Genomic DNA, 11,715 nt, shown 5'->3' on the forward strand with positions numbered 1-11,715 from the left:
TGTAGTGGAGATGAGTGGTACCCGGTGGGGTCTTCTGCTGTTGTAGCACATCCACCTCAAGGTTGTACGTGTTGTGGCTTCACAAATGCTTTGCTGCATACCTCGGTTGTAACGAGTGGTTATTTCAGTCAAAGTTGCTCTTCTATCAGCTTGAATCAGTTGGCCCATTCTCCTCTGACCTCTAGCATCAACAAGGCATTTTCGCCCACAGGACTGCCACATACTGGATGTTTTTCCCTTTTCACACCATTCTTTGTAAACCCTAGAAATGGTTGTGCGTGAAAATCCCAGTAACTGAGCAGATTGTGAAATACTCAGACCGGCCCGTCTGGCACCAACAACCATGCCACGCTCAAAATTGCTTAAATCACCTTTCTTTCCCATTCAGACATTCAGTTTGGAGTTCAGGAGATTATCTTGGCCAGGACCACACCCCTAAATGCATTGAAGCAACTGCCATGTGATTGATTGGTTAGATAATTGCATTAATGAGAAATTGAACAGGTGTTCCTAATAATCCTTTAGGTGAGTGTATATATATATATATATTTGTTCCTTCAGAAGCAGATCAGTAATTTACAAAATGTACATTATGTTCAGGTTCCTTCCCCCGGTGAAGTGGATCATGACAGTGTGCACGTCACCCCGGCGTCCTCTGAGTGGTCACAGTTGTGGACGTTCCACGGTATGTGGGAGCAGAGGAGCAGCGAGGTCTCGTTGCCCTTGCATTTCAAATTGTCCAGGAGGATGGTCCCGCTGCCCCGGCCAAAGAAGGCCTCGGGTTGGGCGGTCATGGCCTCCCCGCAGCCCAGCTGGCGGCACACCACCGAGGCGTCCTTCACGTCCCAGGCATCGTCACACACCGTGCCCCACTGCGCCTGAGAGAACAGCTCCACGCGGCCCTCGCAGCGGCTCCTGCCGTTCACCAGTCGCACCATCCCTGGGGGAACGCAGACAACATTAACCCTCACCTACCACTGTCTCGACCACACTGCACCAAGCTACCTTCATTCCCTCGTCTCCCCATACATCCCCTCCAGACCACTGCGCTCTTCCAGTGCCAGAAGACTAACTCTACCTCCTCTCCACTCCCCTTCCTCCAGAGCCGCTCCTTCTCATCCCTGGGCCCTAAGTGGTGGAACGACCTTCCCACCGAAGTCAAAACAGTCCTTGACCTTACTCAAAACACATCTTTTCAGACAATATTTTTAATTGTAGTCCTTTACTCTCCTGTAGGATAGCACTTTACAACGTTTTAACAGCCCTTGACTGTGACCTAACATCTTGTCCACACTTACCTGTTACTATCCAGGATGTAAGACCTCATTTACTGTATTCACTTGTGTAAATTGGAATTTGTAAAATGTATTATGCTTTGAATTGCTTTGTATTATGTAAATCTGAATTTGTAATGTTTGATGCCTTGTACTGAACTGTATTTTCGCACTTTGTATTGTGCTTATGATTTGTAAGTCACTCTGGATAAGGGAGTCTGCCAAGAAATAAACAATAAAATAAAAATAATAACTATTGCAGAATTATGCAGTTATGGGTATAATGGCTTAATTTGACCAGGAACTGAAACTTGTGCAGCAAAGTCACAGAATTCCAGGCTGTGAGGTTCTAGAAGGCTCTAGAATGTTAATGACTTAAGTTCAGCTCTAGGGAGCTCCAGCACTCTTACCAACATACTTCTACTAGCCCATCCTACCTACCTTCTTTGGGTGCTGCAGTAGACACTGTCGTACTCTTCGTGGTCAACAGTTTAGACGCTGTGGTGCTTTCGATTGCTGAAACAGAGTCAATTTTACATCAAGATGGCTTTTTTTTCTTGTTAACAACTTCTATGGCTGCCTAAAGAAGCTAGATCAGAGTTGACCAAACCTAACTGCTCCGTACAATGGTGACATAATTACATGTCAGTCAAGGCAAGCTCTTGCATGTTGGTCTTACCATTGCAGATCACGCCTGCGTCCTCGTGGTGGCCACAGTTGTGCTGGCCCCAACCCAGGTTGAAGCAGTCGGTGAGGTAGAGCTCCTTGCCAATGCAGTCAACGTTGTCCAGCAGGATGGGCCCGGTGCCATAGCCGAAGAAGCCCAGCGGTTTGGCGGCAATGGCGGGGCCGCACCCCAGCTGCCTGCACACCACCTGGGCATTGTTCATGTCCCAGTCATCGTCACACACCGTGCCCCAGACGCCATTGTGGAACACCTCCACCCGGCCCTGGCAGCTACTGTTCCCGTTGACCACGCGGATCGAGCCGCCGACTGCAGACACACAGGACAGACAAAACCAGCGGTTAACCCCCTTAAAGACTTTTCATGAGTTGGAAGTTAGCCTCCCTGCCTGAATCCGTCTGGCTTCTGATCATCAACAGAAACGCTGCAGTGTGTAACGGACATTGTTAAGCATCTAGGAAAAGTTTAAGTTTGCTTGATCAATTAAAGTGCATGTAGTTTGGAAATCAACTATTTTTGTACTTTTTTAAGAGGAACCAATTAATAAAAAGCATTATCTGATACGTTCGAAGTGGAATGATGTCGTTCTGTTGTGTTTATAGGCTTGTCAATGAACCCATCATCTCGCACTCACAGTTTTACCATTCCATTCATTCTGAAACCTTGTAAAAGCCTTGGGAAGGATTCCGGTGTTTGCTGATGTGGCATATGTTTATTGCACCTGGGAAATTAACATCTTCAGCTGGGAAATGCCATGGTCAATTATCCAGTTGGTGAGGCTTGCTGTGTAGACTATTAATGATAACATGATGATTAGACTATTAGAAGCAACCAGAATGGGAATTGAACTGCCTGCTACACTAAGCAAAGTTGAGTCTCAACCCTGAGGAAGCGGAGGAGAAATGAAAGATGACAGTGAGGGAATATTGGGGGGAAACAGCTCACTTTGTTGCATTTGTATTATTTTATGCATGCCTATTAGGGCCTTTTGCTGTTGTGTAGAGTGGAGCCAGGACATCTCTTTGCATCTATGTTTCTTTGCTTCTCCATTTTACCTAACCTCAGCTTCTGAAAGTCCTTAATGATGGATGTAGGACATGAAGAAGTGGGGAGGTCTGTCAGTGGTGCACAAGCTTTAGAATTCAATGCTACACCCAAGCCTTTGTGCGATGCTAATTTACTTCCTCATTTTGCTTCCTGGCAATCTGCTTTTCCCTGTTACAGATTTCAGCTTCTCTTTCCTGGAAGGGTAATACAGGTGCAGGGAATAACTGAATCACTGAATCAGGTCAAGCAAGGAGCTTGTTGTCTCTTGTGTTCCCCTAAGGATTAAGACATGTGAGTATTTTAGATCTTAATCCTATGGGGAAAATGAGTGCCAGAATGCAGACAATAGGAATCTCAATTATCTATATGCTGAATGCTTCAGATTTTTCCTGAACAAGTCTTGCATCTAGGTTTCTCTTACCTATTGGCAGCGGAGAAGTTGGGAGGACCTTCATTGTTTGAGAAACTGCGCCTGTAGCATCTGTAACTATAGAAACAGAGAATGGTATGAGTTTAGTACAGAAGGGTCCGGAACCCAGACAGATGATCCAATGTAGTCCTGTCAAGTCACTATTTTTAAAAGGGAGAAAACAACTGAAAATGTACTCCTTTCTATGGCTAGGTTGCTAGCTTTAAGTGCTGTATGACACTTTAAAAGAATAAATGTACAAAAGCTAGAAATATAAGTCTGTCATAAAATAGTTGATTCGCTTTTCCATTACCGTCTGTTTAACCCGGCAAACCTACAATGGAATATTTGTATCATGATCCCTTTAGTCCAATGTACTACACATATTAGTTTATTTACTGGTTCGTTCTTTATCTAAATGACTCCAGTTGATGTAATTCTATATGTTCAGTGAGTGCAGGATATATTTCAATATGAAATGAGAATGTGTTTTTCTCAGTTTCAAGTCAACAGTGCCATCTACTGACTTAACTCGCTCATTCTCAGTGGAATTGTTCAAGTGCATACATTTCTCAAGCAGAACACATTCGTAGATATAGATATAAATAAGCTATGGTAGCTCATGTGAACATCTATGAACAATAAATTAAATTGTTATTTGTGTTTTCTGTCCTTCGTTGTACAAATACTGTACAAGGACAAGAACATAAGAACATAAGAAAGTTTACAATCGAGAGGAGGCCATTCGACACATCATGCTCGTTTGGTGCCCATTAATAACTAAGTGATCCAAGGATCCTATTCAGTTTATTTTTGAATGTTCCCAAATTGTCACTTCTACCGCAGCGCTGGGGAGTTCAGATTGTGACGCCTCTCTGTGTGAAGAAGTGTCTCCTGTTTTCTGTCTTGAATGCCTTGAAGCCCAATTTCCATTTGTGTCCCCGGGTGCGTGTGTCCCTGCTGATCTGGAAAAGCTCCTCTGGGTTGATGTAGTCCATGCCTTTCATGATTTTGAAGACTTGAATCAAGTCCTCACGTAGTCTCCTCTGTTCCAGGGTGAAAAGGTTCAGTTCCTCAGTCTCTCAGTAGGACATTCCCTTCAGACCTGGAATAAATCTGCTTGCTCTCCTCTGAACTGCCTCTAGAGCAGCGATATCTTTCTTGAAGTGTGGAGCCCAGAACTGTCCACAGTATCCAGATGAGCTCTAACTAGTGCATTGTACAGTCTGAACATCACTGCCCTTGTTCTCAATTCTACACTTTTGACAATATACCCTAACACTCTGCCTTTTTTATTGCTTCCCCACATTGTTTGGATGGAGAAAGTGAGGAGTCCACATAGACTCCTAGGTCTTTCTCATGCGATACTTCATCTAGTTCTATTCCTCCCATAGTGTAATTATAGTGGACATTTTTGTTACATGCATGCAATACCTTGCACTTGAATGTCATCTGCCAGGTATTGGCCCACAACTGAATATTATCTAAGTCCCTCTGAATAGCCTGTGCTGCTGAGATTGTATCTCCTGAGCCACCTATTTTAGTATCATCTGCAAATTTGACAAGTTTGCTAACTATCCCAGAGTCCAGATCATTAATATAGATTAGAAAAAGCACAGGCCCTAGTTCTGATGCCTGTGGAACTCCACTAACAACCTCACTCCAGTTAGAAGCGACTCCTCTAATCGACACCCTCTGTTTCCTATACATCAACCAGTTCATAATCCATCTACTTACATTACCCTGAATACCTACAGCTTCCAATTTGAGGATCAGTCTTTGGTGTGGAACCTTATCAAAATGAGCTGTTTGTTACTAAACACAATGCACTCGGTTTTTACAATTATATCAAGCATCAGAATGCATTCCTTTACTTGATGTATCCCACATGAATGCTAATTGAAGGTGCATTTCTCCTGTACAGTATCCTGCAAGAATGATCTATATAACCTACAGCATTATTTGAAAGCATGATCTGAACAAAATGTATGAATGAAAACCCATACTTTCTTCAATATTCCTGTTGGAATACTGGTGAATTCACAAAGCATTAAAGTAATATAAATTATTTAAAACAAATAAACAATCTATAAAAACGAAATAAACAATAAAAGCAATCATCAAATACTGATGATGTATTTACAGGATTATATTTGTATATAATAGGTAACACTTTACAGTAACGGGCAACAATTCATAATGAATGTACGTCTTAATCCCACAGGAATAACACATGAATGCCTCATGCTCTTCCACTGAGCTCAGGTGTTGATCACATGAACAAACCCAAACCCAAACCCAGTCTGTGACCCTATTCCTAACCTTGTTATACATGTGATTAACAGCAGAACTCAGATTAAGTGCATAAGCTATTAATGTGTTATTCCTGTGGGATTCAGACCATATAAAGTCAGCTGTAGCTCGTCATTTTAGGGTAGAATTCCAGTTCTCCCTCCAGTGGTTATGTTAGGTACTGCAACTGCCGAGTTTTGGACCCTTCAGTTGACCCTTTTAATTTGCAATTAATTCATTTTACCATGAAGCCGTTCTCTTGAAGTAAATGAAAGAAGCTCGGCTCCAATGAAAACATCAACCCATTTCTAACATCCTCTACAATATCTAGACAGCGTTCACAGCACAACGGACAATCCGAGTCCCAGGATTTTGATAAGGCTTTAATTTAATGCACTTCTGTCTTACCTGCTGTGCTGTCCGTTCTCGGCAGCAGAGCTCTGGCCAACGTACCGGTGAAATTCGGGACAGTCGGCGTGGTCCCCGAACCTTGAGTGATAGGTAAAATTAGACTTTACGCATAGATTGCTTTCACATTACATGTTGGGACAATGTCAAGGAGATCAAATGTACAAATGTACAAAAACAACGTGGGCCTCCCCTACCTGTGCAGATCACTCCCGCGTCCTCATGATGGCCGCAGTTGTGGATGCCCCAGCCCAGGCTGTAGCAGGAGGACAGCAGTTGCTCATTGCCGTTGCAGTTGACATTGTCGAGGAGGATGAGGCCGGTGCCGTAGCCAAAGTAGGCGTTGGTGGTGTATTCCTGGGCATGGCCGCAGCCAATCTGCTGGCACACCACACCGGCGTCCCTCATGCCCCAGTCATCGTCGCACACCGTGCCCCAGCTCCCCTGGTAAAAGATCTCCACTCGGCCCTGGCAGGAGTCGGGGCCGCTCACCAGACGGATGGTGCCATCTCCTGGAACACAAGGGCCGCTTCAGGACTGAGGCAGAGCATCTCATTCCCAAAGCACTGACCGCTCCACTGTCCTACGCTGAAATTTATCTTCACCTGTGCCTACTTGGTCCATCAAGATCTATTGTCTTCAAGCAAGCAGATGGAGCTGAACGTTCCTTGGATATGACACAATGTAGCACTAGTTCATTCCCCAGACAGATATTAGAACTAGGCTTGTCAGGTGCAGCTGAGGGATAATGGGGATTTAAGGAGTTACCCAAGCTCCTGAGAACCGGGATTAGGCCATTGTGTCACCAGTAGCAACCAGATTCCCATTCATATCCTGTCCAGGCTGGTCTTGCTTAGCTTTTGAGGCATAGCAGCAACTATGGGCCTGACACATTTGTCCAGTCCTTCTGGCATTGTGAACTCAACTCTGACCCAAACCCTTAGTTTATCTCTCTTAATGTGTAAATGGATTCACGTTAATGACATCTGTCAACCTTCAACAATCACACAATACTTGTGTATCTGTCAACCAGCATCAAGTCTTACATCTGCAGTCTCAAACTCAACTTCTTTTGCAACACTCAGCCAAAAAACACAGTGACGCCGCATTCACTGACTGTGCACTTTAGAGATGGGCGTTGCCGTGATGCTATTATCTTTGTGTCATGCTCAGTCACACCGACGTTGAATAAAGCAAGGGTCAGCAAATGTCCAGACGCTATTGATTATGGAATTATGAGCTGAGATGCAATGCAGCCTTTTTGGCAAGCATGCTTTTAGTTTTCTTATTTTTTCCCAGAGGAATGTCTGGTATTTATTCATTTATTGATTGATGTATTCACACAAGTTTCATAGTGCCTGCTGGTTCCCTGACGGTGCAATTCCATCCACCTCCCCAAGAATGACTGCTCTGACTCCTAATTGCAATGTCGGCACGGGGGTCAGATGTCAGAGATCCAGTCGGCACCGCGCCTTGATTTATGAACGCTGTCAATCTGCACCCACGATCCATAAAGGTCAGCGCGTAACAATAGCACAATATTTTTGTGGGATGAGGAAGACTGCAATGACTTACAATGACGCATCTTCTCACATTGTAGCTAAGCGTTCTGGGATGGATGCAATATGTATGTCAGCTGATTCCTTTTACGCTTGGCCTTAGAAGATACTTAAATGTATTAAAGAAATGAATAAAAACATTCTTACTTTATAGATTAATTCAACCTTTCCCGGCTGTATTTCTTTTGTACTAAGAGAGTTCTAAATTCAGACAGATATTCTATTGTGAGAGTTTAATTTACTGATTGAAAATCATTAGTAGCCTATTGAGTCAAGGGCCCTCTCAAACCAATTGTGTTTTGGTCTTTGAAATGAAATATGGAGAGCATTTTCTCTTAAAAGATATCAGTACTTTCAGCCTCTTGTGTTTCCAAAACAGCCAGAAGGGGTATATACTGTAATACAAATGAGTTTATAAGATTGTGTTCTCTATAGTATCAATAGGAGCCAACACCTTGTGCCTTGTCTTGATGTACATTGTCTTGTACAGGAATTCCCGCAATATTGTTAAAGCATTGTGGAAGTATAGGATGCAAATGTTGCAACAAGAGTAGGGTATAAGAGAACAAAACAACTGAGACTCACGTAGTCCCTTGAGCTGCGGAGCTGGTGTCGCGGAGCCACTTTGGTCTCGTATTGTCAGGACAGATGTGTCTGTTTAAAGGAACACAGAAGAAACATTAGGAACCTTCCCAAAACACTGAAGATTTAGTTTCAGTCATGATACCCTAGACCTGCATAGACCCATAGACACTGCTAGCGGTTTATCGGCATTGAGCTCATGATGCCTTCCTGAAACTAAACCTTAGCTATGTCTAATGTCCTTATCTATACCTTTGTCATATTTGTTCCGTGACATCACCAACACTGAAGACACCAGCTTTCAAGAATAAGTATTCAGCTCAATGAGGATATAAAACCAGGGAAAACAAGGATCAAATCCCTGCCCTAGACTTATCCCCTCATTACCTTTGCAAGTCACAGCCACATCCTCGTAGTGGTAACAGTTGTGGATCCCCCAACCCAAACTTCCACACTGGCCCAGGCTCAGTTCACCCCCTTTGCAATCAACGTTGTCCAACAGGATTGGACCGGATCCTTGACCGAACACGGAGCTGCTGGCCACCGAGAGGGCCGACCCACACCCCAGCTGTCGGCAGACCACTTTGGCGTCCACCATGTCCCAGTCGTCGTCACACACTGTGCCCCAGGTCCCGTTGTACTGGATCTCCACGCGACCCTCGCAGCGGTGCCTGCCGTTCACCAAGCGGACTGGAAGACACCATTGGGAAGTTATTGCGGAATCATTGTTAAAAGCAACAAGCCTGGCTGAGAAGAAGCGGGCTCTGAACACCACAAGAGCTGCTTGGGTCCTGGGCTTGAGTCACGCCAAGTCTTTTTTAAAAGGCAGTCTAACTCGCCTGCTGGGTAAAACTTGGAAAAAGGAAACGTGATGAAAATAATTAGAAGGATTAAGTAAATTGAGAGCGCTGCTGGAAGGGAAGGAGTGACCTTGTTTTGAGTCTCTCAAAGGCTGCCCTCTAGCCCTTTCCCAGGAGCTTTGGGTGTGCTGACAACCGAATAAGGGACTCTTGTGCTGGTGTCACACTGTTGCCTTGCCTTAACAGGTTGGATTTAGATTTGTGTTTCTAGTTGAAATGCTGAAGTTGTCCTGAGGTTATAGCCCCAGACTCCTGTAGTGCGTTTCAACTTTGAATAAAATATGGAAATAAAAGATGCGAATGATAAATTCAGACAGGCTTGAGTTGGCATCCAGGTCATTATCGCATAGTTGATGAAGGACAACATCAACATTGTGCGTGGTTTTCAAATGGCCACACTACCGCTTTGGAGAGAACAATGGTCGATCTGTAAGACCATAGTCATGGTAGCAGAAGAATGCTCCCTTTTTACGAGCTGACGTTGCTGTAAACTGGGCCTCTTTGAACGTGCAAGTGAAGCAAAATGAGTTATATTTAGATTTATAGTTCCCCTTCAATAAACAAGTGGTACCCGGTGTATTCTTACCTTGTGAGGGCAGTGGTGGCACGGTCCAGTTGGCTGTGAAGAACAAGAGAGATAGGGAGAGAGAAAGAAATAAACAGGGTGGTTTAATTATTTCATGGCAATAAAATGAGTAACTATATGTGCAACTACCTGTCTTTTAACTTCTCCTTGTACTCCAGGAGGTTCGATATTTTTAGTCTCTGTGCTTCTACATGCATAGGTGGGACACTTCTAGTGTGCTATGTGGAACATGTGTACCTTTGTTACATGATATTGTGAGACAGCGGCAGTGATTAGCTTGCTCTGAAAGGGACTAGGATTAGCACTAAAACAATATTCAGCCATTGAATTTGTGCGATACGATATACGTGTTCTCTGCTGCATGTCCCTTCTGGCCTCATGAATTATTTGGACAAAAGCTGCAGTTCACACAGATTAAGTTAAATGCCTGTGTATTCTTCATAGGAAAATCTTTCAATGTTGAGATACTGTGTGCCTTTGAACCATGGGCCTCTACAAAAACCTCAAGGTGTTTATAGCTCCCAGATGAATTACAATTTGTATTGAGACCGTGTTATTCCAAGGGCTAGCTGGTTTAATGTTTCAGATGCAAAAAGAAAGGTAAGTTTTTTGTGTTTTGTTTTTATACTAAAGTGGGTCATTTCACAGTGTAATCCCCTGATAATTGTGTGCGTTTTAATCTCAGGATTTAATCTGTATTTTTCTAGAAGACCTTGTATGTATAAAAATAAGAAGACCAAAACAAGGATACTACTGTAGAGTATAGGCAAGCATGCTGAAGCAGAAACAGTTGACATTTCAGTTGTGGCGTTTTGGAAATGAAAAAACGAACAAAAAGCCAATTCAAAACGTTTTCAAGAAGTGTTTAAAGAAATCCATCCAACCTTCAAAGATTGAAAGAAGGAAAAACATAATACACTCACCTGCAGTTTCTCTTCTGGAAACATTAAGATATCCTTTCAAAAAATAAAGAATATGAGTTCAGAAACAGCTGCAATCACATTGTATTTCAAACTGACCTCTGAAAAACATCAAGATACTCCGACTTTGATGACTGACATTGTGCAGTTTCTATATTTTCAAATCTAAATATGCTCTTGTTGTGCTTTACTGCCCAGGACCCCTGGAAAACCCTGATATACCATGATAAATGCTTCTGAGGCAGTTTACTTGTAGCCCTGTAAAATACCCGGGTAGTGTGTAGACAGAAGACTCAACATATTACAGGAAAAGGTATATTTCTTCCATAAAATAGGTCCAGGATGTAGTGGTGGAGGAAAACAAAATTATGTTGTTATTATTTCCCCCCCCGCTCCCTATCTTCAGTGTCATTTGGATGTATTTCAGGGCTTACCGAACTGAAGGACGAAACTCATGAAAACCACAAGGAGGAAGGACATCAGGAATGCAGCCAGGAGCCACATGGCCGGCCTCCATCCCCTCGGCAGGCTTCTCATTTCCTCTTTTGACGACTTCTCCACAGATTGTGCTTCTAATGGGTGACAGACACATGCCATTGTATTACATCATTGACAGCAAGGAATATCTCTCCCCTCACTCCGTATGAAAAGCTTTTTTTTCTCTCTTTACCCAACCAGCAGCTTGTTAGTTTGTCCATGTAAAAAACGTGCTTGATAGGAAACAATGTTATGGAGCACAGCAAAAAAACATTGCAATAAAGTGATCTATACCATTCCGTCTAGTTCCATGTACGAGAGTACTGATTGATCGCTCACTATCTGTGGATGTTTTCAATGGCACAACTCTGTCTGACAGCCGTCCTGGTCTGAGAGCCGTCTGGAGCCAAAGTGTGTACTGTCAGGTGTTTATTTTATTTATTTATTTATGTTTAATTCAGAGCAAGAGGTGCGTAGATGTGGATCTCGAGGCGTGACCAGGCCAGGCTGACGGGCAGAAGGATGACAGCCTGCTCAGGGTTCTAGTTTAGCGCCACATTATGGTACCTCAGCTGAACCGAGATAAACTGGATTTGAAGATCCTCATTATTTTTCA

General features: G+C 43.4%; 1 protein-coding gene across 1 annotated transcript; it reads right to left on the reverse strand.

Moving 5' to 3' along the window:
- Window positions 1-538: 538 nt before the first annotated feature.
- Window positions 539-11,126, reverse strand: LOC136718511 (scavenger receptor cysteine-rich domain-containing group B protein). Its single transcript, XM_066696266.1, is given in 8 exon segments — window positions 539-940; window positions 1,716-1,747; window positions 1,917-2,268; window positions 6,313-6,666; window positions 8,644-8,946; window positions 9,703-9,735; window positions 10,626-10,658; window positions 11,057-11,126. Coding segments are annotated over 8 exon segments (1,494 nt in total). The 3' UTR covers window positions 539-623.
- Between the last annotated feature and the right edge of the window lie 589 nt (window positions 11,127-11,715).

This window comes from Amia ocellicauda, chromosome 22 (genome assembly GCF_036373705.1).
Source record: "Amia ocellicauda isolate fAmiCal2 chromosome 22, fAmiCal2.hap1, whole genome shotgun sequence".
Classification (NCBI taxonomy): domain Eukaryota; kingdom Metazoa; phylum Chordata; class Actinopteri; order Amiiformes; family Amiidae; genus Amia; species Amia ocellicauda.